The 27311-nt window shown below is 38.8% G+C and overlaps 1 protein-coding gene across 7 annotated transcripts in view; it reads left to right on the plus strand.

The window, feature by feature from the left end:
- The first annotated feature begins 1116 nt into the window (after positions 1-1116).
- LOC18423230 (uncharacterized) overlaps positions 1117-27311 on the plus strand; it is a 40883-nt gene continuing 14688 nt past the window's right edge. Inside the window, exons 1-5 of one of the 7 annotated variants that reach the window (XM_088863722.1) lie at positions 1118-1866; positions 4664-5476; positions 5892-6928; positions 22803-23003; positions 26028-27014. In XM_088863722.1, the coding sequence (XP_088719848.1) occupies positions 1713-1866; positions 4664-5476; positions 5892-6928; positions 22803-23003; positions 26028-26048 (2226 nt within the window). In that variant the 5' untranslated portion in view covers positions 1118-1712 and the 3' untranslated portion in view covers positions 26049-27014. Of the gene's footprint in view, positions 1867-4663; positions 5477-5891; positions 6929-22802; positions 23004-26027; positions 27015-27311 lie in introns of those variants that run through there. The other 6 variants (XM_088863723.1, XM_006827832.4, XM_020673238.2 and 3 more) reach the window with 6 other exon arrangements.

Genomic DNA, 27311 nt, shown 5'->3' on the forward strand with positions numbered 1-27311 from the left:
AGACCATCCGTTTTTTACTATGCACATCACATAGCTATAAGATCTATATTATTTTTTAAGCAACAAAATTTATAAGGATTATCTACAAAGAGACCATTTATCTTTTGTAAATAGAGGTCACAATCATTCTCACTCATTAGATGTCAAATTGGATGGCTAGAGTTAAGTTCCGAAGTTCAAGAAATTGCCTATTTAATGACATACAACCCCCCATTTTGAAATTTAAGGGATAAGAATGATTGTGACCTGTATATATAAAAGATAAAAGATAAAGTTTATATAAGATTGCAACATTAAAATATAGAATTAAAGATGCACCTCAAAAATATATTTGAAAAAGATGTTTTAATGTTGAATACTGTCTAATTAATCATCTCGACATCGAGATGTATGAATATGGAAAAAAAAAAATATTTTAACTCTCAGAAATAGTGCATCTTGCAACATATTATCTAGGCCATCATTTTTCAATATTTTCATATGTTTGTAGTTCTACTTGATTTTAACTATTTTTGGAGTTTAAAAATTTAAAATTAAATATGAAAATAGATTTTGAGATATTCTTAAGAATTTTTTACAACAAAATTACATGTTATGATAAAATTTAGCGGTGCACCTTAATTAGATTATTTAAGGTTGCAACCTTATAGAAACCACACCCAAAGATAAATGATGCAATCCCAATTTTGGGATAATTGGTGTTAGAAATATGGATGCGGTTTGTATAGAGCCTGGCTTTAAAAAATCAAATTAGAGCCTACCTTCAAATGGTGTTGATAAATGTGGTTGCAATATTGGAAATATGTGTAATAGCCTTAAAATATATTTTTATATTTATTTATAAAATTTAAAGATTAAAAAATAGTGTAGATCGACAGAGATATAAAAACTTGAAAATCTTAAAAATTGATGGCCCAAAAATATGTTACAAAATACACTATTTTTAAAACTTGAAATCTATTTTTTCTCACATCCATACATCTTGATATCGAGATGATCGATTTGGAGATATTTGAGCATCAAAACAACCTCTTCTAATAAAAATTTTGACATAGATTCAAATATGATGGTTTAGAGCCTCGGCTCTATATAAACTTTTCCATAAAAATATATTTCAGGGCATTATAAGAATTTCTCATACCCGAAGTATTTTCCAGAAAAGGTTTCGACGTGAAGCTTCACATTTTTCATAAGGCCCTACGCCCCAGGAAATTGCATCCTAGGTTATTCGTTGTTTTGTCGAGGGTAATTTTGGCCTCTTGATTCAATTGGGCCCACTGTGCATCCCGAGCGGCAAAGCGTCTAATACCATTTCAAACTCTCTCTCTCTCTCTCTCTCTCTCTCAAAATCTCCCCCTTCTGTAATGGAAAATCCCACCTTTTTGGCATTTTTTTAAACCCTAACACTTCCAATTCGTTATGATCACTGGAAATTCCTTCTCTTCCTCCAAAGCAAGAGTTTTTTGTTTTGCCTTTTCTTTTTCCACTGAAGTTTTGGGGTTTTCCAATGGGAATTACTGATGTTTACTTGGGGATCAAAGAGATCTGTTAAATTCCTCTTTGTGATGGATAGTGGTGTTTCCCTCCGTTTTCTATCATATTAACAACTTATCTTCTCCTTTTTCTGGATTTTTTTAGCAGTGGTATTGGCCATTTTTAGTTGGGTTTGGAGAGATCAGAGATGCCTTTGTTTTCTAGGGTTTTAGTTTGCCATGGAGAGGGAGGTTAACCTTCCGATTGGTTCTGAGAAGCAAAGCTCTGAATCTGCAGAAGCCCCTCTGAATCCTCAAGCTTTTCGATTCAAATCGTCTGTTCCTGATATCTACAGAGATGTACAAGCTGCTCTCAAGCGGCGCAAAACACTAAGTATGTCCCTCTTATTCCCTTTTCCTCTTTATGCAAAAATTCTTACCTTTATCGCTATCTCTCATACATGAAATTCAGGTTTTGTCTTTTTGAATTCTGGAGAAGAATGACACTAGGTTCTAGTATGTTCACCTTAATTCAACGTAGAGCAACTTGTTTATTTCCACTAATTTCAAAAAATTATTAGCTATCTCATCGTTCAGTTTTAGATTATTAATAATGTTTATGGCATCATTGTAAGTTGATTGATATATACATCTTGCGATTTGGTTTGAGATTGGAGCTTTAGGGTTTCGGTTGGGAGAAGGTAGAGAAAGATTCTGAGTGGATTTCTGAGGATTTTCTATGGAATTCACCAAATTTTTGGATTTTTAAGGTGATAATGTTTATTAGTGGTGCTGAATCCTCGCTAATGTGAAATGGAGTAGAATAGTTTTGCTAGAGGGGTTGTCGCCAAAAAGTTTTGTTGAGTCATAATGATTTGTTAATGATTATTTTGGCGATGAGCACAGTGTGACCAAGTAAGCCCTTGAATTATGAGTATCACCCGTGAGTTTTGGAATGGGAAGCTACATAGCCTTTGGCCATTAATAGCATAGTTACCGGGAGTGCCCAAGCTCTCCCGCTCCAGAACCCAGCTCCGGTGCTCCGTAGCCGGGATCTCAACTGGAACCCATTCCCTACTTTTTGGGAGCTCGCTCCTATTTTTAGGATTTTCAATCCCATTCACATTGGAGCTCTCTTCCATCTCCCGATACTGCACATAACGTCTTCCTTAAATTTTAGGATCTCGTTCCTGAATAAATTACATCCCCTTCCAGAATTTTAGGAGCGCAATCCCTATATTTCCTGAACTCCATCCCTACGTTCTCGGAACTTCCTATAAGAAATTTGTTAACTACAATTAATTTTTAAAATAAAATAAAATAATTATATTTTAAGTTAAATTTTTATAAAAGTGGAGTTCTGGAGCCCAGACTAATCATGCACAAAACACGATTCTTCCTTGAATGGAGCTCAATCATTTCTAAATAGGAGTGCTGTCATTCTTAGATGGGGGTGCGATCCTGTTGTCGATGGGAGCACGATCCTAATGAATATGGGAACATGATCCCATTTGACATGGAATGTGTTCCCGTTGAATGGGGATCTCGATCCCGATGTATTGGGAACGTGTTCCCTGTTCATATGGGATCTTGATCTGCTACTTTTACCCTCACCGGAACTCGCTCCCCAAGCTCCGGAGCTTTAGGCAGACGTCAATCCGACGCTCCCGCTCTCGGAACCGGAGCCGTTCCCGCTCCCTCTCTTGGTCACTATGATTAATAGTTACTTGGGCTGCACTCTGAGACACAGGTCAATTGCAACAATAACTTAAAGGGGAAAATGGGAAACAATGGCAAAGAAAGAGTACTTTTGTTTTGGCGGATGGGTGCCAACTGTATTATGATAATCATTCATGGTGGATTTTTAGACACAAATGCGGGGAACATGGACAAGGAATCTTTCATGCAGCTAGAAAAAGTTCATGTTTTCAAGTTCTTGATTGGTTGCATGTAGAGCCTTAGAGGGGCTTTGGTTGAAAATGATGAGAAAGTAGAGAGTTTTTTTAGGAATGAAACGATGTGTGACCTTCATTTAGATAGAATCAGTTGAAGAAGCATCGATTTTAGGTATTGAAAGAAAAAACATATCATCAGATATATGACAAAATTGCATTTTAGAATGGTAGAATGATAAGAATGCGTTAAAATCTGTTAAAGCATAGAGTATATCTTTAAATAGGAGGCAGGAAGGGAACTCAGCACTTGATGTTAAAGTTTTCAAACTATAGGACTTGCAAAAATGCAGTACTATGCATGGTAGTTTCATATCATGTATCCATTGGTTGGGATATAGCAGACTATGACTATCAATTATTTCAGCTTCCATTTTGGAAGTAGTCAGTAGTCAAACGTGGAAAGTAGGCATCCTTGATCCTGGGAGAGGTTATTAAGTCTTACCAGGGAAAGATGTGTTCCTCTATAAACTTCATGATTGCCACTAATCATAATAACTTATGAAAATTGCAGAGATTGGACTGCTATCATGATTCATTTATGGAGAATGCCTTGCGTTATTTTGTTTCATGAGTATCTAGCATTTGTGTTAAATTCTTAATAGATTAGCAGCTATAGAGAATAATCCTTTCTATGATCAGCTTACTAATTGGAAGGCAAATTGCTCACTGGTCCATGCAATTGTATAAGTTCCATCTCAATCAAACAGATTGAAAACAAATTGGCGACACTATTTCATTTGGTTCATGTTCCTTTTGACATAACATTCATGTATTCATCCGTTGGGCTTTAGATCTCTTCCTTGTTGGAAAGTAGCAGCAAATTAGTGATGTCCCCATGGTGAATTATGTAGAGTAATATAAGTTTCACTTCTAGGCAGAAGTGGAGGGCATTATTCTTCACAGACCAAATGCTTATGTTCAATCAATGTTCATTAGCATGTTTTGGTTGTGATCAATTTTAAGTTTCAGTTGCAATATAGATAGGTTTCATACATTTAACTTTTATGCTTGTAGAACACTCTCCCATGAATACATATCTTAGTTCTTTTGGCTATCACTTTATAGGCCTCTTATTTCCATCATTATTCCACACACAAGATAGTTTTGTCTTCTAAAATGAGGTAGGGACTTTGAATTTAAATAATTAGATTTAAAATTTTATTTAGATTTCTTCACATGTAATTCCTTGAGCTTAAGCCGTCATTTATTTTTCATGCAATGTATCATGGATTTCAGGTATGCCAACATCTAATACTTTTCGGGCAAGACGCATATTAGTTGGACAAACAGATTCAACAGAGAGTGCTCTGACGAATGTGGGAACTGAAGACAGTTCGAATGGTAGACAAGTGCAAGCTAAGGGGATGGATATTGCATACACTAGAGAGAAAAGGGATGCGTCCCCGGACTCAAGATCGAGCGAAGTGGAGAACTTACAGAACAAAGGGATTAAACATGACATATTGGAACAAGTATCTAGGACAAAAGAGATAGCAGAGGAGAGAAAGGAAAAATTAAATGTGGAGGATAGTTCTGAGGTCACCTCGCTCACTTCACCCTGCACCATGGAAACTGTTACTAGCCAGGATGAGAATCCAGGTGTGCTTGACTCTAGAAACGATGGTATTTCCCTTCCAATCCAGGGCATCATTGACTATGCACAAAGTGGTCATAGGTTGGCTGATGTGCATCTTAGTTTTACAAATAGCCAACCAGATAGTGACAAGGATGGAAAAAATTCTGTTACTGGAGCATCTAGGAAACTACCTAGTACTGTTTTCGATCATGGGATTCCTTCTATAGCTATGTCAGCTGGTGGTTCCAAGAAGGTTCACTTCTCTGTAATCAGTGAAACTGGAAAGGGTGGGCCATCAAAGGCCTCGAAGGAATGTGTTGAATTGAAACAGTGCTCTGAACCAGACCCTAGATTTGATGACATGCAGAAAGCAGTGAGACTGACAAATTTTCCAACATCTTGTGATGAGGATAGGATGAATGCTCTGATTTCAACTTACCCAGGGGATTTCTCTCAGAGTAAGCAACCTTTGGGTATGTTATCTCAATAAACTTGGAGTAAGGTGTACTAAAATCAAATGGATTTTGGAAATGCAATAGTTCATTGGTTTACTTCTGTCCACTGAAATGATGGATGGTGGCAAGAGCAGAACATAGCATTGGCATATAATGTTCGTTTCTGATTTCATTCTCTTTTATTTAGAGTCCATCATTTGAGTGGATGTTGAGGACCTAACAAAGTGTGATTTATCCATAGTCTGTTGGATTGCATAAATTTTCCCAAATTCATCATTTTAAAAATTTCACACTCATGGCTACATTGAATATATGGCATTCTAGATAGCAATTCTCTTTTTATTAGGCTAGAGTTCGATTTAGTAATAGCTGACTACTGCTTTCATTTATATGATTGCCTGCATCGTCTGTCTTTCTTTATCTGTTTATGCAGGGGCCGACGAAAGAATGGCCACTAATACTGGAATGGAGAACTTGACATCTTATATGAATTCCCTTGCATTGACAGAAAATGGAAGCACTGTGACCACCCAAGCTGGACCATCGGCCATTGCTGGTAGGGATTTGAAGCAGCAAGTTCTCCACTCCGTGGAACCAAGGCCTGTTGTTGACGGTTTATTGCCTCGGAGATGCACTGACCCACAAACTCAACCTTTTATGGCCTTTGTTGGGAAAGAAGCAATCAACCCATTCACCCTATCTTCAGTTGCAGGCTCCTCGTGCACCTCCTTATCAGCACTTGTGAACACTACTGCAACTTCAGTTCAGTGCACCTCTGCCCCCCTTGCTTCCTCAACTTACCATCCTTGTTCATATGGGAAGATCAGTGATGCTTGTATTGAAGTTGATCAATTGGAAATGCATGATGGAAACAGGAGAGCTCCTATTCCAGCTATGAAGTGTGCTAATAATGAGGGGAATCCCTTGATTAAATTAGCTTCTACATGTGCTCATAAGGCTTCAGACATCCAGGAGCATATCCAAGCAAAGGTTCAGAGTTCCTTGCAGAAGGAGAGTGTGGTAGCAGGAGATGGTGCAAAGGCTTCACATGTATCTTTTCCAGGAAGAGAGGTCTTGCAGCCCAAAGACGCAGGAACTCCCAAAGATACACATACTCAACTTCCACATTCAAAAGGCTCGTCATCAAATGTAAATACTGAGCCTTCTCATTCAAACAACCCAAAGAAGGCTGCTAGCAACAAGGATTCATCTGGTCCTCGCGAAAGGCATCACAATTCTCACGACTTCTTTGAAGTTAATGGGAAGCTCTATCAGAAGCTAGGAAAGATAGGTAGTGGAGGAAGTAGTGAGGTTCATAAAGTCATAACCTCAGATTGTACCATCTATGCACTGAAAAAGATAAAGCTAAAGGGTCGTGATTATGCTACTGCTTATGGTTTCTGTCAAGAGATCGAATACCTAAACAAACTACGTGGGAAGAAAAACATTATTCAACTTATTGACTATGAGGTACTAAATTTCACTCAATTTATATTTTTTTATTTACTATTAGACATAATGTGCAATCGCTAGCATTTCTTTTAAAATAGACTTTTTGTTTTCCATTGGATGCATGAAAAACTATTGAACTCCTGTTTGACACTAGAAATTCAGTAATATTTCTTATTCCTCTTAGGAAAATATCATAGAGCTAAGTTTAGAGCTCTTATTCCATGTTGTGGATTGGAATTACACTCGTACCACTTCGTTAAAGAAAAAAATTAAATAGTAGTAGCCTTTACTATTTGATTATTCTTCATGCAAACATATGAAGCAAGTTTTTTACTGATCATTGTTTGGTTCATCACTAAGTTGGACTTGAACTTGCCTTGGCTTTTCGGGTTGGTTCTTTTATGATGGAGTGTTGAATTGTTCTTCTACATATAGTATCAAACTTGCTTCCATTCATTATTGTGTCGATGTCTACTTCAATGTTTAAGGATGTGTTAATGCATGTGTTTTTTGGGTTGATGTTAGCACTCAATGTCAACAAGAGGGGATTCGGCCATCTAGGCAGCTTGGGGTCCGGGTCCCCTCGGCATTTGGGCCACAACCTTGATTCTCAGGTGGCCAAGATTGAGAAGAGGGGCTGCTATATTGTTGCAATATAAAAATGGCAAGTAGAAGTTGTCGATAATCTTTGATTTCCATATTAAAATTATATTTTTTCTAATATAATGCCGCTTCATGCCCTAGCCATTCTTTCGCTTCACCCTTTAAGTACAATGGGTAAGTTGGATACTCTCCCCCTCTTTTCCCTTTATATTTTTTTCTCGTTTTTTTCCTTTTTAAGGCACTCATCCCTTAAAAGTAAAATTTTATGCATCATCATCACGTGGACAAACAAGAAGTTTTAATACCACCTAACACATGATATATGTTTCATGCTTTTAGCAATGTCTTCCACTTAACCCTAGTAATCTGCCACGCGGCACTATTTTAAGCCCTGGCTTCAACACCACCTTGCATGTTGTTGAAACAAATCATTGTTAATGCTAACCATCCACTACGTGACACTATTTTTAAGTGCTGATAGCACGTAATATGTATAAAAGTAGTAAAAAAATGCATGCTTTCACATAATTTGAATGCCCATAGAAATGACACCTTCAACCAGATCATTAAGGGATGATATAATAAGGATAAGGACAGGTTAATAGCAGTTTCTTTAAAGAACTTTGCACAGCTCAAGATGACGACAGATTTCAATCCTAGAAGTTGTCCTGGTAGAGTAATTTTAGGAAGAGGTGGTGAATGATTGAAGTTTCAGTCTGGTTAGAGATACCTTCAAACTAGATCACTTTTGAGAACTCTCCTTAAGTTGCTTTCATGTTCTAAGGAAAAGAAAATCCTATGTTAGTTTCTTAGGGCACCTGTCGTAGAAATAGATTGATTGAGAAGGTCAATGACACATTTAGCATGCTTACTAATGTAGGACCAAGGGGCCTTGGCTCCTAGATAAATGTAATACACTAGGTGCACATGGAAAGAAAGGGTTTCGGTATGATTAGGAATTCTAAGAAGGTTGGCACGTAGTAGTTCTAAAGGGTGTTTGGTCCTTATAAGGATTGGGATGGCAGGGTTTTGGAAGTCTCGAGGTTCAAGTAGGAGTGGTTGATAGGGGGCCTAAAAGCAGCATGACTTAGGCTATGCTTGGGGAAGAGTGGCTTTTCCTATGATTAGGGAAATAATTTGTTTGGTTAAAGGGTTTTAGGGTGGGAATACGGTGCTGGAAATTACCAATCCAGCAAGATACGATGAGAGGTCCATGAGGTTCGAGGCGTGAGACCGGTCGCCCCACCTGGCCGCACAGAATCCTTCGCAATCATCGATACGAAGGGTAGTTATGTTGTATGGGTAGCTATTGAGCTTGTTTACCTTAGTTGGGATGTATGGTTTGAGATTATAGAAGTGTTTGGATGGATAACAGAATTGGTTACGGGGAAAAGGGAGAAAGAAGAATGACCCAAGTTTATGTGTGTATTCTAGACTAGAGTTTTAGGATCACCCTTTCTATTAAAAGAGTTGAGGAACACCTCCTCTAAATGTGGCTTCTCATCGCAATTGAAACCCAAAATTTAGTGCCAAACTTGAATCATAATGTTGCCATAAGCCATATATTGGTATTTAGAAATTTCTGAACACCTTTATGTTATTTCTTTTATAACTTTAGGAAATTAGACCCTAACAAAGCATGGAAAGAGTAGTTTTAGAGTCTTAAACAAGACTAGGAAACTAACTTGCAAAATAAGGGAAAGAAACAACTTATTGAAATTTTAAAGATTCTTAACTTTCTAATTTATGGAATCTTCCAGAAGATTGCCTAGGTTCCATATGCTATGGTTTCTAATACTCAATAATGGAAGAACTGTAACGCAATAGTCACCATGTTGTGGTTTCCATTCTCACCACTAACACCACCCACTAATAAAATTCAAAAAGCTAACTCCTAATCTATTTGAAAAAACGGGTAGGGGTCTGTCTTCCCCATTGAATTATCCAAAAAAAAAAGAATTGTAACACACTTAGGAAAATAAAACTTTTCATTGGTTTTTCTTGTAGGCGTTGAACTTAGAAGCTTGAAATGTGCTTATTAAAAGAAACCAACAGAGATAGGATTGCAGATCTGGAAGAACTTCATATTGAGTTTTTTATCACCTTGAACTAACATCCAGGTGAAAGTTATGTTTCCGGAAGTGGTCTGCATCACTTAGTTTGAAAGAGAGATGGGAGAAGGATTTTAGATGTGGAACTTAATAAGGAGCCTATATAATAGTAATATCAAGGTCTGATCCAGAAAGTTAAAGGAGCCCTAATGTTGGGCTTTTTTTATGAAACAATTTGTATGGAGTTGAGCACTTGATTGGTATTTTACCTTGACACTGACGTGTGTTTGTGTTTGACGTATTTTGGAGGAGTTGGATATGATGACCTAAATTATGGACCTAACACAATTGCTGCATAATATAAAATCTAAAATTATAAAAGATCACAGTTTAAAATTCAGATGCTGTACCTTTTACAAAATTAAGTAAAAATTGACAAAACAATAAAATATTTGTATTTGAAAAGTACATAATTACACATATCAGCATATAAATATAATATATTATAATTATATTGAATCTTTTCAATGAATAAAAATGTTTTTTTTTTTGGGTAAGTCAGTGGGGGAGAAGGCCCCCTACCTGTTTTTAATTAATAAAAAGCAGAGAAAAACAATTAAGATACAACCCTATGGTAGGGCACTTGCGCGAGATTATGTAATAAGAGAGAGGAAAGAAAATCTGGTGGTCTATGACGCACACAGTAGCACCGGGGCCAGCAGCTGCCCTCTTAGCTAGGGCATCAACAACCATGTTAGCCTCACGAAAGGCATGTGTGATGGACCATCGATGAGAAGACAGTCTGGTGCAACAATTGTCTACAATCGTCTTTAGTCTCCATGGAGCATTTCATCGATTCTGAATGATATTCACAAGCAAGGCCGAGTCACTTTCAATCTGGATTGGAAAGCAATTACTTTGAATAACCAATTGAACTCCTTCCTCAAATGCCAAGAATTCTGCATGGTTATTAGAAGCAAAACCAAAATGCTTTGCAAAAGCAGCAATAAAACCACCCGCACTGTTCCTGATAACTCCACCTCCACCTGTTAAACCTGGATTTCTCAAGGAAGCACCATCAATATTGAGTTTGTAATTATGAGTCTCAGGAAAAGACAACGCTACCGAAGTAAAGGGCTCAGCCCTCTGCTGCTGCCAAGTTATCCGAAGGTTACCAATGATGGCCTTTTCTGATAAATGAAAAGATCACTTCTTAACTTCTGCTAGTGCCTAAACATGCAGGGTAATTCTTTTCACAATAAGCTCTCTCCTGGTAGGTCTTGACTAAAAAACTCTTATGTTGTGCTCTTCCCATAGAAACCAAAAAGCAGTAAAAAAGATGGAAGCCCAAATATTACGAAGTCCATGTGATTTAAAGTTGAAAAGTAACCACCACCTAAGTAAATCAGGGACAGAGGTACCAAGGATAAACCTTTTTCCACATCTCCAAGCGAGTGATCTCCATACACCCTGCACAAAGGCACATTGGAATAATAGATGAAAAAGATTGTGATCATGGTTATTACAAAAAGGACATAAAGAGTTCAGTTGCATGCTTTACTGCTGTAGTAAGAATGAAGTGGGTAATCGATTATGCAAGGCCAGCCATAGAAACCCTTGGGTGGCATTTGGAAGACCAAAGTGCACGGAAGATAGGCTGTGATGAACTTTTATGCCTAATAAAATCCCATGCCCTTTTAATAGAGACTGATCCATCAGCAGACTGAATCCAGACCAGTGAATCCTTCTTGGGCTGTAGAGGGAGAGTATAATTCTCAACCTCTCTCCATATAATCCTCAAAGAATCTGATGCGGGATGCGGTAGAACCCAAGCTTGAGGAACTTCTCTGATAAAGTCTGAAACCCTCCTCCCTACAGCAGCCCCCAAATATTCTTGAATGTTATCATCTTGGAGATCTGAAAGTGGCTGACTTGCTAACCATGGATCCATCCAGAAATCCACCATCTGACCATTACCAATATTCCACTGTACATTGCCTCTCAAATGAAATAAGCCAAGTAAAATCCCCTTCCATGCATGAGAACATCCTCTTCTGCCTTCAGCCTCCCAAATAGAGGAATTTCTAAAATATTGATTTTTGAAGAACCGTGCCAACAACGAGGATGGATTTTCCAAAATCCTCCATGCTAACTTCGTCATTCTTGCGATATTGAAATCCGCCATATCTCTTACCCCAAGACCTCCTTCAACCATAGGGAGGCACACCGTTTTCTATTTTATAAGATGAACACCTTTTTTTTCTGCTTCCTCGGCTCATAAGAAGTTTCTCTGTAGTCTCTCTATCATATTACATATTTTTTTCGGAAGAATGAAGGATAATAACCAGAAAACAGATGACGCCCCCAGTACAGACTTAAGCAACTGAAGTCGACCGGCAGATGAGAGGCATAAAGGCTGCCAAGACCCGATCTTACCGAATACCTTGCCCACCAAACTATGACAATAACTGTCCCTCAGATGTCCATGAAATAATGGCAGGCCCAAATAGCGGACAGGAAGAGATTCTTCAACAAACTTTAACTCCCTCAGAATTTTCCTCCGTCCTCCCCGTGGTGCATCAAAGAAAAAGACCTTGCTTTTAGATGAGTTCAGAATCTGACCAGTACTCCTCTCAAACTTATGAATAAGTTCACGCATAGCTGTGGCAATAAAGATGGATGTCTCATAGAAAATAAGCACATCATCAGCATAAAAGAGATGAGAGACCCCATAGTCACACCCTGAAGGAAACGCCTGGGAACCATGCCTTGCAACATAACACAATCAAGCTGTTTGCTAAAAGGATCCATGACCAGCAAAAAACGACAAGGAGATAGAGGATCCCCTTGCCTCAAACCTCTTTTACCTTTAAAAAAACCTTTGGGCGAGCCATTCCTCAGGATAGAGAAAGAAGTAGTGGAAATACACAAGTGAACCCAAGAAACAAATAACTCAGGAAAACCCAAAGCATGCATCCTACCCACTATAAAATCCCAGGATACTCTGTCATATGCATTGCTCAAATCGATTTGCAGACACATTTAGGCTGCTCTGAGTTCCGATGGCAAAGAGACATAAGTTCGTTTGCCATGAGAATATTATCAGTGATAAGCCTACCTTTCAAAAATGCAGCTTGCTTAGGGTCAATAAAATCAGCAGGAACTACTCGTAGGCGATTAGAAATTATTTTGCTGATGATTTTGTATAACCCTATAGATCAAAGTCTTTCATCACCCTAGGTGCATCCACTTTAGGAATCAGACAAATATAGGTGGGATTGATTTGCTCGAGTAGCTTACCCTTAGTGAAGAAATCTTTAAGGGCCAGAAAAAGATCCTTTTTAATAACTTCCCATCCAAACTTGTAGAATTCCACTGAAAAGCCATCTGGTCCTGGATCACTTTCATTTTTCATATCCCAAATGCATGTTTTAATCTCCTCCATAGATACTACATGCACTAGTTTGTCCTTCTGAGAAGAATTGAGATGGAATGGCCGCAAGACCTGATCAACCATGTGAAGGTTAATATTGCTCTTTTGAGCAATAAGTCTTTGAAATAGCCAATCATATGATTTTTAATATCATCCCCAGTAGACAAGAGATTCCCATTCTGATCTTTCAAAGAGATAATTCTATCAGTCCTCCTTCTGACCACTGTCGATAAGTGAAAATATTTGGTGTTGGAGTCCCCCTCTTTTAACTAGTTTTGTCTTGATTTTTGCCTTCAGAATCTTTTTTCATTAGCCAGAAGAGTTGCAATTTCTGAGTATACTCTTTTTCCTGAGTTTGCAAGGTCTCATTAGAAGGGTCCATGTGTAGACTATCATGCAAAGATAATAGTTGGTGTCGAACTATAGCAATGGATTCCCCAACAAAGCTAAACACCTCCTTGTTCCACAACCGTAGGTCAGCTTTGAGCCTCTTAAGTTTAGCCACAAAGCGATACATGGGAGTACCCCCCACTTGCCCTCGCCACGAATTGCAGATAACATCTAGAAAACCTTGATGTTGCTCCCACATAGAGAAATACTTAAAAGGTTTGGGCCCAATTGGACTTAGATCAGAAATAGAGACAAGTAAGGGACAGTGATCTGAGGTACCTTTAGGGAGTAATTGGACTTTGGATTTAGGGAAGGCCAAAATCCAATCAGTAGTTGCTAATGTTGGGTCCAACATTCTTTGAATGCATCTTCTGCTCAACTGGTTATTAGACGAGGAGAACCATCTTCTGACTACACCAAGATCAACAAGAGCACAATCTGTCATTACTTGAGCAAAATCGCCTGAGTCTGGTGGTAGAGAATTGCTCCCCCCCACTGATTCTGAGGGATCCAATAACGTATTAAAATCCCCCAGTACCAGCCAGGGAAGAGCAATAGTTGCTCCTAAGGTCCTCATATGGTCCCATAGCAAGGCCCTTTGGGACACATAATTAGAGGCATAGACTCTTGAAATCACTGAAATGTTTCCATTACAGATACGGGTAGCCTCCATAGGAACCATTTGATCATTTACATCAATCAGTTTGATTGAGCAAATTAGAGGATTCCAAAGGACTAAAATTCTGGATCTACCCTAAATCTCATTAGCAATAAAGTTATTATAGAATCCCAACTTTTTTGACCAACTACGGCTCAGCTCCACAGGAAGTTTAGTTTCCAATAAGAAAATAAGACCAAGATTATGTTGTCCTTTTAAAACCCCAATATCCAATATTCTGCCCTGGCCCTGAAGGCCCTTGACATTCCAAGCAATAGACATAAATAAAATCAAAGGTTTGGATGTTTGGAACCTTACCTTCAGGAGCTGTAAGAGCATGCTGAGCCTTATGGGGTAACCCCATTTTGTCACCAATAGAAGTTGGAGTTAATCCTTTTGTATTACCTGTACCTGATGAAGAATGACCCCTCTTCTCACTAGAAGCTGCCAAAGAAGATTTTAATTGTGATTTAGTTCGAGCTTGAGGAAGCTTCTCACTATTCGTATGATCCTGCACTCATTTACTAGAGACATCCACCTTATCGGCTATGTGCTTAGGGTTGTGATCACCAACAATATTCCCCATGCCATCCTCTAACGTGTCCCCCTGTGGCCCAACCACACCGTTACCATAACCAAGGGTTGTCGGATCCTTAATAAGCAAGTGATCCAAACGGCCCTCAACATCATACTCCTCATCATTCTCTATGACGGTAGTGACGTTAACCTGCTTGGGACTGTCCTCACATATCTTCTTAGAATGGGCAACATGTTTATCATCAGCCTGTTTGTTTAGAGATAATAACGAGGAGTCCCCATCCTCAACAGGTGCTGTCCCAATCACTAGCGATCAAGGTTTCAAAAAACGCTAGGCGGCCTGCCTGGCGCCCAGCGCCTAGGCGGGCACCCAGAACCTTGGGCGCCTTGCGGTGCAAATTCTTAGTTTTTTTTTTATATATTTGTTATCCAAATGCACATATATGCATATATTTGTGTCAAAATTTATGATTTATTCCAAAATTTGAACCATACAAAACATATAAAAGTCTAATAGGTGTAAGGTCTCCAACTCTCAAATTCAGAAATTCTCCATATTGGCATATTCCATATCTATAAAATAAACCATAATAACATCCAAGATTCCAAGTCTCCAACTCTCCAAGTCGTCAACAAACTGACTTCCAAAACTATGGAAAAACCAGTAAACCACAGTACCACACAACGAAATAGTCCGAAAAGGTAAAAAAATTACAAACACATAACTAAATAAAAATCTTTCAAACTCCAAATGTCTAAAGCCCAAACCAAGATGGTGCAATAAAGTATTAAAGTTACTTCAAAAGAAGAGAGAAGACAATCAAGACATCAATAAGAATCAGAATCATCTTCTTCATTGCCTTCATCTGCATCAGAATTGAGGCCGTCATCATCAGAATCATCACCCTCTTCAACATATTCCTCTTCTTCTAAAGATTCTTCTGAATTTGGCTCCTCTTCCTTTATCTCCCTCCGTGAAGTACCATAAGAAGAAGTTGCTCGAGTGGCTCTCCTAGGACCAGAAGCTTGCCTTGAAGCCTCCTCGACCATTTCCCATGTTAAACCCTCCCTAGGGAAGATCTCTTCAATACCAGGGTCACTAACTAGTCAATCTGAAGCATTCTCCATGTCTTTCGAAGAGATAGGGTCCTTCTTTGGCTGGTTTTTTTTCTCCTTGAGTCTTTAATTCTCTCCCAAATTGGGGAATACTTCGCTGCATCATTGCTTAAATTCTCTGCAATCTCATTCTTAGCCCTTTCCATTGCATCATATATAAAGCCCATGGAGGGTTTATCAGCAGCAACCAAGCACAAGACCTTCACCAAGGGAAGAAATACCAATATCGCATGCTTCACCCCATGCCAAAAATATTTCGAAAGAATAATATCTCGTGTCTTTCCCTTGGCATCTCTAGACCACTTACACCTACTCCACTCCTTTGAAGCAAACATAGACCTTAATGCGATCCTCCTCTTATACATGCTCTGTAGACTAAGGTAGGCAGTGGCAAATCTAGTGACCCCAGGCCTCACTAGCTCTCTCTTTTTTGTAAACTTGCGCATCATGCTAAGGGTAAGTATGTGACTGTATATGAAGATTGTAACCTTCTTAGCCTTAAAAATAATTCCTTTAATGGGAGGCAATTCACCAATTGCCTTAAGCATAAGATTTACGCAATGTGCAGCGCAAGGAGTCCAAAATTTGCGAGGCCTCTTTTGTCGAAGCAAATGAATACAAATGACCTGCAGCTAGATTGGGAGCAGCATTATCTGTGACCACTTGAATTACATATTCCTCTCCAACCTCCTCAATACCCTTATCAATGAAAGAAAATATATCATGCGCATCATGAACATCATTGGAAGCATCGATTGAGCGCAAAAAAACTGTACCCGTGGGACAATTTACTAATAAATTCATGTTACTCCTCCTATCACTCCACATATCTGTCATCAAAGAAACCCCAAATTTAGCCCATCCCTCCTTATGAGTTTTGAGATATTCATTAGTGTACTCGACTTCTTTCTTCAGTAGTGGCTCTCCAATTTCATAAGGAGTTGGAGCTTTCAAACCTGGCCCAAATTGCCCAATTGCTTCCAACATTGTATGGAAGCTATTCAAACTAGCAGTGTTAAAAGAAATGCCCGCATGGTAAAACCACCGAGCAATATACTGAATCACCCTGGCTTTATCTTCCTTTTTAAACCTATTTTCAATTGTCACCTGTTTTTTCCCTTTCCTTTGCCATTCTCAATTACTGTATCAGGGCTAGGTGTAAAGAAACTATCTATAGGCCTTCTCGTACGAGCCTTCTTAGACCCAAAAGCCCTCTTGGTCTTAGAGCTCTGAGTACCAACCATGGCTACCTCTTCTTCCCCCTCTTCATCATTCTCTTCTTTAGTTTCAATATTATCATAAAAAATATGAACCCCTGACTTTAATTCTGCTATATCTTTTTTTTTTGCAACTTTTTTACTCTTTTCAGCTTCAATGTACTCCAAAATTTCTTTCTTTACAAGATCTGGGACTTTCTTACATGGGGCAACATAACCTCTAATACCGGCAAGATGTTTCTTAAATCTATTTATGCCGACATTAGAAACATGTCCACAAAAATTGCACATAATTTTATTTCTGTCATTTTTATCCGGGTTAACACAATATTTCCATCCCGGATCTCCACCCCTAGTAGACCCCACAGAAGACATCTCAAATTGAAAAAATAAATCTCAAATAAAGATTACAGATTGACCTTTTCTACCCAATCTTTGATCTTCGATGTTGGCTATCTCAGTCGAGCTACGAATCAACTTAAAAGTCTTCTAATACCACCAATAGCACCCTAAAACTAATTTCAATCAGAAAAACAAACTTTTTCAATCTACAAGAAGTATTTTTGATTCTCAGCAATTGCTTTAAATTCTCATAAATAAGTTTAAGATTGAGGGTTTCTTATTTTTTTTTTTCAGTTTGGGGTTGAAAATAAACCCCTAAACTTATTTTATACAAACTTGGGGATCAAAATGACCCCCTTGCCCTTTTGGGGGAAGTTAAAAAAAAAAAATCGTAAACTGTGTTGGGCGCCCGCCCAGGTACAGCCGCCCAGGCGGTCCGTTTTTTTAAACATTGTTGGCGATAGAACCGCGACCTCTCCAGACACACCAATATTATCAACATGAGTCATAGCTGTCACCTCATACTCCTGTTGCATATCAGAATCGCCCATCGGAATGCACGTGTCGACTGTATTTTGCTCAGAAGAGCTAACTGCCTGCTCAATAAGAGACCCCTCGTTATGCTCATGGACATTGGCTATAATTGCAAAAGCATTAGAGATGATATCCTTTGGATCCACTCTGTTGTTAACAAGAGAGACAACAACATTATTCTTTTTCTGACAAAGTGGGAAGGGTTGGGACAACAACAGTGCTTTCCTTCCCCTTCCTTTTGTAAACTAACTGCTGCCTCCCTTTGACTACCTTCCGACCTTCTTCCTCTGAGGGTAATTTAACAATAGTATCACCATTGGGAACAATTGTTGCACTGGCCTTGATGGAACCTTTGCACTTAAGCCTGCTCGACATAATTCAGACTTGTGGCCTGCCCTCTGACACTTGGAATAGATCGAGGGTATGAACTCATAGACTATTTCGTGCCTATACTTCTTCCCAAAAAAGTCCAGCCAAACTTCATATATATATATAGTCGAAAAAATGGTATCTAGATCCAATGCAACACACACCGTTGGCTCAGCCCTTGATCTTAGTTTTGTCGGTTTGTCCATGAAGATGGGTTTTCCAACACTGGAGGCAATACAGAAAAGAATTTATGTTTCCCAATATACCAATGGTAACCTTGGCAATTTGATCCAAACTGGCATAGTATGGCGAGCATGCTTAGAGGGTTGAACTGAAGGATCCCATTCTTGAAGTACCAAACATTTTTTGTTGATAAACCAAGGTCCCCCCGTATGGGCAACTTCCATCTCCTTACTAGAATGGAAACGAAAAATCAAGAAGCTCCCATTAGCAGAGAATACTTCAACATCCCGCTCAAGCCTCCACATCTTCTTCAACATCTCTTTCATGTAGTTCCAATCAGGTCGGTGGCCCAAGAAGTATCCCAATATACAGTTTTCCCACTGGCTCCTACATGAATCCATCACCTTCTTGTCAATTTTGACAAATTTTTTACCATTAATAATTTCAGTAGGTGAAGTATCCATCTCCTCAAAGTAAAACACTCCATTTTGGACACCCTTGGCACCGAATAATAGGTCTGAGGACCTACCCGAGCCCCAACAGCAGTTAGCTAAATTATCGTTCTTGTTCTTTGGAACCAAGGATGGAAACTCCTCTCGTACGACACCTTCACCATGAAGACCAGAGGTAGATCCTAGGTCGCTCTTACTACCCAAATTTTTTTTCCAAGGAGTAGCAACACCTCCTTGCCTTTGCTAGAAACACCCATCAAGAGAGGAGTGGCCTCCCTTACAGGACTCTTAATGACCCCATAAAGAACAACAACAGTAGATCTCGAGGCAGGACCCATACAAGGATTTTAAAAGCCAGAATCTTGAAGAAATCATCGTAAGTGGCAGAACTACGAACACCCAAACCTTCCCCAAAGTGGGCAGCTTCACAATCCTCTTCTGTAGACCAAAGATTGTGACCCATAACATTAACTTTCACAATACTATCATCAGCTACCACACGAAAGGCAGCACCATTATACTCCTTTGAATTGTTATTCTTTGCAGGCATCTTCCCAAAACCAGACCCAGAAACCACATGATAGGCAGCACGAGAATCTAGCTTCAAAGCTGAAACATCAGAGACTATAGACCCAGATCCATCTCTGCTGATGTATCTTGGATCAGAAACGATAGGATCATGACCAGATCCATCCCCATCACTACCGAGATGACGGCCACCAATAGAAATACGAGCAGATTTGGTTCTATCCTTAAGGGGATCAGCACCACCAAAACAAAAAGCAGTACTACTTCTGCATAAACGAGAAAGAAGCTCTTGAAGATCAGGAGGTTTTCTTTCCAAAGGGAGAGGCACACCAGAAGGGGGTGGGGAAGCCATCAAAACATACATGCTTCAGAAAGCAGCATCTCTGGAGCCCTGAGTGGAGAGGTGCTCGCTCCTCGCAGATCTGGTGGCTTTCGCAGTGGCCCTCGCAGATCTGGAGTCACTTGCTGGTGGCTCACAGGAATGGCTCTCGCAGATCTTGGTGGCTCCTCTCGTCGCAGATCTGGTGACTCTCGCAGTATGGCTCTTGCAGATCTGGTGGCTCTCACTCTCACTGGTGGCTCACACTGGTGGCTCCCAATGAATAAAAATGTTGCAAGGGTATTAGTACATGTGTCAATGTGAGACAGGTACGGTGTTGGATTCTTTCAGCCTTAATAGAACAAGATTCAACGCGATATGGATGAGGAGCATGATTGATTGAGAAATCAAAATGCTAGTGAATGCAACATGGGTGTATTGCTGCACAAAAAATGCCAGAATCTGATGCACATAATATTCATATACTATCGACAAGGAATCCAGAAAATTATAATGAGGAACTCGCAAGCATAGGGGTTATGTCCGTGTATGTGGGTGCGTGTGTGAGGGGTCGTGGGTTTGCATGCATGTGTGCCTCTGGTTTTTCTACTATTGTGTGTGCATCTGCATGTGTGTGTATGGTGCGTGCGCTCGTGTCTGTGTGAGCATGTGTGCGTGTGCGTGTGTGTGTGAGAGAGAGAGCTCGTGTCTGTGTGAGCGTGTGTGCATGTGTGAGTGAGTGTATGTTTGAGAGAGAGAGAGAGAGAGAGAGAGAGAGAGAGAGAGAGAGAGAGAGAGAGAGAGAGAGAGTCATTAGTATTTCATAAAAGTGGGCTTTTATGCCCTTCCTCATTGAAATAGGGGATGGGGGGTTCTAGTTAAAGAGTTTTTATGTCTATATATTTGGCACTTACCTAGGAGTCTGACTAAATTTTCTAAACGTGGCCAACACATCAGGGCTGCATGTCGGGATTGTGTCATCACACTCTGTTTCACCAAGGTTTAAGTCTCTGTGGGATGAAGCTTCATTTGCCTTTTGGAAATTGGTTATGTGAACATCTTGCTGACTAGTTCTTATAATGGATACTGTTGATGTATTTGGAAAATGTCATGTGAATAGGCTTATGCCCATGTGATCCATGCAGGATTTATTGTGCATTTTCAAACACTTCAAAACAGTGTTTCAGGGGGTAACACATTATGTTTATATGGTGGTCAATGCTAGATGTTCACCATACGTTTGTGAAGGGGTACGGACCCCTTTTTCTAATAGTACAAACAGAATAGCACCGCTGGCGCTATTGGAGCTTTACCTTGTTTTTAAATTATTATTATATACATTGAGAATATTGGTTTTGATGTGCGATATCGATCCATGTCTTTCTTCATTAAATTTCCTAGCATGTTTATGATGTTTAGAGAAATATGAAATTTATTTGTAGAGATTGGGATTTTTGTCACTTCTGATTCTCTCCTATGCACTGATGATATCAGTTCTGTTTATACCACATCTAATTTAGTATTTCGTCATTTTACAAGAACATAGAGGGGTAGGTTGTCATTTTGCTCGCCATTGCTTCTTTGTTGGCGAAATATCCCTGCTTTATATTAGTATTGAAGATTAAATGGCCAATCGGCGTACCAAAGGAATGACTTCAAGGAGATGTACTGGTTTCTGTTTGAGGGGGGAGTTTTCATGTGTATGCAAGTGTATCTTTTGTATGTTATAGATGAGGGCATTGTTGTAATTGTGGTATAGTTGCAATTTCATTTGCCATGTATTTCATTCTGACCGGTGTGGCTATGTGGAACTCAAGGTATTAAATTAATTCTTTTTTTTTGTTACTTTTATTCCAAATACTTGAATTCCACTTACACGTGCCGCAATATATTGCAGAAAAATTAAATCAATGCCTTAAATATAACCTAGGATCTTTATTTTATTGCTAAGAGAAATAGAAACGTTCGAGGAACTTTAAACTAGCTTTTATAATAATTTTTAACACAATATAAGTTCCTGATAAATTACAGAAAAATAAAAAATAAAACTGAAAATAAATGGAAACTAATGGGAAGACTTACTGGAAGATGCCTGGGGTTACCCAACCATGACTTGGTACACCACACACCCGATTCCCTGATCAATGAGGTACTTTTCCTCCTTAAGGTTTTGCTGGAAATTCTTAGATAGCATGCTTTGTAGGCTATCCTTCTTACTCTAGGGTTTAAGAGAGCTCGAAAATAACCTAGGGTTCCCTATGAGAACAAAATAGGGCTGATCTTGGGAGTTGATATCTCTCTAAGTTAGTTTCTCTCTTCTTCCTTAAAAAAAATACAGCAAACCCTTTCCTCGAGTTTCACTTAAAATAGGTCACCTCTATTTTTTTCTTTCTAATGCAAAAATATAGAGGAGAGAGAGAGGTGGCATGTCTCCCTTTTGGTTAAGAGAGAGATGGCGTGGTAAAATAAAAGAGAGAGAGAACTTTTTTTTATTAGCGTGGAGATGACAGAGAGATCCCCAAATTTGGTGCGTGAGGAAGAGAGAGAGGTCTCCCCCCAAATTAGGCTTTTAAAGGGCACAAAAATCCAACACATTCACCCTATTTATAAGTGTCTGTCGTAAATAACAGAAGTATGTATATATATGGTAAATAATCACATTGAGGGTCTTTTGTACTATATGGTTTTGTGGGGATTCCTTCCCCAACTATCGGTTTGGGGATTCGATAGGTGAGTGTTTGGGGCTACCAGGAGGATCCTTCCTTAGACCTTCTACCTCTGTCAATTTATTTCTCAAGTCTAGTGATAGGGTTAGTTGAAGAATTTAGGATGGAACATCCAAAACACCACATAAGTGAAACCTCCTAGGGTTGGTGTGTAAGGGGACTCTTCTCTCATTTTTTCAAGTGGTTCATCTTTTTCATCATGAAGTCACATACCAGTAAATTTGTTAAACTTAGTTTTATCTTTCTAGTTTTTTTAGGATGTGAGTACATTGCAAGTTTTATCTCATTCGCCATGGTTTCTATTATTGATATTCAAGGTTTTATGAAAACCCCTCTCTCCCTGAGTGTAGGTGTTTACATATGTGCATATTCCACAGTTCTTTGGTCATGTCTTAATGGTATTTGTTTCACTTGTTGTTTGACTTTTTTGTTAGGTTACAGATAAAGTTCTGTTTGGGGAAGTAATGAAGGGTTTAACAGCTATCAAGGATGGTAGGATTGTTGATGATGCATACATTTACATGGTACTGGAATATGGAGAAATTGATTTGGCTCACATGCTGTCGCAGAAGTGGAAAGAAATGGATAAATCCGAAATGCAAATGGATGAGAACTGGCTCCGCTTCTATTGGCAGGTAATGGCTTTCTTCTGTATTTGTGATAAGAAAAATTGGTGTTTCCTGGGATGTGGCTTAATAGCTCAATGTTTCCAATTTTGAACTGTACTATTCTTTGAGAGAGTAAAAATGATTTTGTTCACTAAATCTTACTGTAGTTGCTGTTTATGAGGTGTAATATGCTGTGGTGTGGCTCTCTGCATGTATTTCTTAAATTTTCTCTGGCAGTTTGTCAAATCATTTTATTAGGAAGTATCCAACATTGCCATTTTTGAGTTATTCTTGAATTTTAAGTTTTATGAAACCGGGGGGGTGGACGGCATTAACAAAATCAGGGCACTTTCTACATCATGGGCCCGGTGTAGGATGGAATTCTGGGGTTATCTGTGTATTAATTTGTAATCAGTGGAATTGGCTTGGTCCCCTCAACCTCAGGTGACATCAAAATTAATTTTGGGGGCAGCTTGAGTGGCAACCCAGGTCCAGTAGGCATAGGTTTTTTGAGAAACAGCAATAGAAAGTGCTGCTTTCTCTACTCCTATAGGTTATACCAACGCAACAGAGGCACAGAATTTAGCCCTTCTAGCTGGTCTTGGACCAGTCACACCAAGCAGAGGTTGCCTTGTAGTGGATGTAATTTCATGGGCAACAGCTGGAAGTGGTTTCCCCTGGTGATATCCCAGCAAGTTCCTAGAAATTTTGGGACAAAGCTTCAGAAATCACAATGACATTTGTAACAGATTTGGAGAGAATTGAATGAGCTGGCCTATACTTTCGCCAGAGAAGGGATTAAAAAGAATTTCGAGGAGAGTGAAGGAGGCTCTTTCCTGGCTGGAGCACATATTTGTCTCTCTCGAAAACGTCTTTTTGTACAAATTATGTTTATAATATGGGTGCAGTTGGCATACGGATGCATCCGTAGGTGTAGAGGTAAGGTGTACCTTCAAATTTTATCATGGTATATAATTTTAATGCAAAATGTTCTTAGGATTATCTCAAAATCTATTTTTATATCTAATTATAAAATTTTAAATTTAAAAAATGGTTAAAATCAAACAGATCTATAAACATATGAAAATCTTGAAAATGGACGGTGTAGATAATATGTTTAAAATGCACTATTTCTGAGATTTAAAATCTTTTTATTTTTCATAGTCATACATCTCGATGTGGAGATGATCAATCAAAGGGTTTTTCAACATTAAAACTACCTTTTCCGATGGATTTTTGAGGGGCATCCGTAGTTCTACATTATAAGGTAGCATCCTTATATAACCTTTTTCCTTAAAATATTCTTTTTGTAAACCTTCTAAAGCCCTAAAAGGTATACATGCAAAACTTTGTAAATCTTTATTGAACTAATAAAAAAACAAAGGATGTATGTATGCATATATGTATGTATGTATATAGGTCTGTCAATAATCCTATTTTTTTGAAATTGGAATGCAAATCTTTTGGCATGAGCATGGTTCTTTCCAAATATATTCTTTATTCTTCGAGAAATTCTGGATACATGATGACATTCACATATAAAAATCACACAACTATATTCCATAGATTTCTTGCCCAAAGCATAGGGTTTCGAGTTCGAGAAAAGGAAAATGTCAGATATCAAGCACAATATTTTCTTGGGTAGCAGTCAATCTGACCACCTAGAATGGGACAAACTGCTTAGAATGGTCCCAATCTGCCAAACTACTTAGATGGGATAAACTACAGTTAAGCTAGATGGGACAAACTACTTAGCATGGTCCCAATCTGCCAAAATGTTCATAGGAAGTCGAAGAAGAATGGGTTACATTATAGGAAAAGTGAAAGAGCCTCCCACAAATGATCCATCCCACGATGAATGGGAAAGTGAGAACTTGACAATAATAGCATGGATTCCTTAGTCTATGCAGTCAAGTATCAGCTGGGGACTATTGTTTCTTAAGACTGCAACGGATATATGGAAGGCAGTAGCCAAAACATACTCCTAACAAGATGATATGGCTAGGATTTACTAATGGTATTACGAAATAGCGAATTTACAACAAGGGGAAATGACTGTGGAGGGTGGAAGAATATTTTGGGATACAAACGTAAAAGTGGGAAGAACTAGACCACTATCAGCCTATTGATCCCACAGTTGATGACATTAAAAAAAAAACAGGTCGAGCAAATAAGGATCTTTGAGTTCTTATCCTGACTTCAAACTTCAGAGTGTGCAGGTTCTAAGAAAGGACAAATTAACCTCTCTTGAATCTATCTATAGTTATATAAGGGGGAGGCCAGTAGAAAATCTATTGCAGGAGGACAATACTCAAGCATCCATAATGAACGCTAGCTTTTACAACAAGTTCGGGGAAAAAGTGGGTATAAAAGGACCAAATTGTGCTCCACTATTTCCTGCCGATAAGGAGAAACTGAAATACTTCCGTTGTGGGAAGAGATGACACACCCGAGAGCATTGTTGCGACTTGCATTCACACTTAAAACTTAAACCAAGGAATGCAACTGCCCATACTATGTCGAAGGAGGGGGAGGAAACCTTAGCCACACTTCCCAATTCTTCTAGTCTAATAGATGAGGCCATAAAAGATTTGCAACACCAATTGACTGCTCTTAAGGCTTCACTCAGCTCTTAAACACTGGTGGAGCAGCCAAGTATATATGCAACTGCAAATTATGCTTGCAACTCCACCTCTTCTATATCTTGGATCTGGTGAGAAAGTTGATTACTTGTCTTTTTCTCCCGCTCTTAGTCAAGTTAAACTTGTTAATGGATCCATGACCGATACCTTTGAGAGTGGTACATTTAAACTTTCATCACCCTTGTCCTCACCCTCTATAATGCATGCGACTTTTTTTTCCTCTAATCTTCTCTTTGTTTGCAGCCTGGTAATAGTATTGATAGTATATGTGGATGATATTGTGCTCACGGGAAATAATGATCATGAAATTCAAAAAGTGAAAGAGTTCCTTGGAATAGAGGTGGCTAAGTCTAGATAAGGAATTTTTTTTCTCGAAGGTAATATACTTTTGATCTCCTCAATGACATAGGAATGCTTGGAGCCAAACTAGCAGAATCTCCTATTGAGGTTTATCACAAATTGTATGATCAACAGTCAGAGCCTCTCTGTAGCCTTGGTGTATAACTGACATTAGTGGGTGGACTTATTTATAATTGTCACATGGCCAAATATTGCATATGTTGTAAGCGTGGCAAGTCAGTTTATGCACGCACCATGATCTCATCACTTGGAGGTTGTTTATCTCATTTTACAACATTTAAAATCTGCTCCAGCGAGAGGGCTACATTTTACCAGTCATGGTCTTCTTGGTATATAAGGTTTCTGCCAAGCGGATTGGGTTGGATGTCATCTTGATCGACAATTTACCAGTGTTGTAGCTCAATCTTCAGAAGAAGCCAAATATCGAGCAATGACGAGTGCTACATGTGAAATAAATTTTTTCCGTTCTCTTCTTCAAGAGATGGATGTTAATGTATCAACTCCTATTCCTCTACATTGTGATGATCTAGTGGCAATTTAGATTGCCTTGAATCCTGTATTTCATGGAAGAACCAAGCATATTGAGGTCGACTGCCACTTTGTCAGAGAAAATGTTGCTCCAAAGACAATATGAACTCCATTTGTTCGCTACAAGAATCAATTGGCAGACATACTTATCAAGGCCGCTATTCGAGTTTGACGGAATAGATATGCTCCAGCTTGTAGCAACTGTTATGGGCTCATGCCCATTAGAACTTGTGTAACAACTGTAACTGCTATACATAATCGGCCGCATGAGTGGTTATTATGGTGTTATGGGCTCATGCCCATTAAAAAATGCAACTCTTATGAATAATGGGCTTCATGCCCATTAGAACCTGCTGTAATAGTTATTATAACTCCTGCTATGTAATTTTTTTGCATGTTGATCTACCCATACTGTAACCCCCCCATAGGAATCAGTGTATATGTAGGGCACATTGCCCTACTATTTGTAGAGTGTGAAAAGTATTTGTATTTACTTTATCTTGTGCTGGAATATTACTCTCTAGCTCTTTCTTCTCTCTCAATCTTAACAGAATTCAATCTCAATATGTTCCATGCAAATATCATGTCTCAAAACATAATCCACTGTACATTCTAAGTGCGCAACAAGCGGGTATTGATAATGAGCATGTCACCTATGATTGACACATCATTCTTTCTTTTGAACTCTAGATGCAGTTTCCCACACAAAAGTTTTGTTTTTAATGTAATGTAATTATATTTTGTGTTTTTTTATTGAATGTTAAATATTTGTTGCATCTTTATTACATGTATTTCCATTTTGATA

The sequence above is a fragment of the Amborella trichopoda genome, chromosome 4 (genome assembly GCF_054954075.1).
Source record: "Amborella trichopoda isolate Santa Cruz 75 chromosome 4, AtrichopodaSantaCruz75HAP2 v2.0, whole genome shotgun sequence".
Lineage (NCBI taxonomy): Eukaryota > Viridiplantae > Streptophyta > Magnoliopsida > Amborellales > Amborellaceae > Amborella > Amborella trichopoda.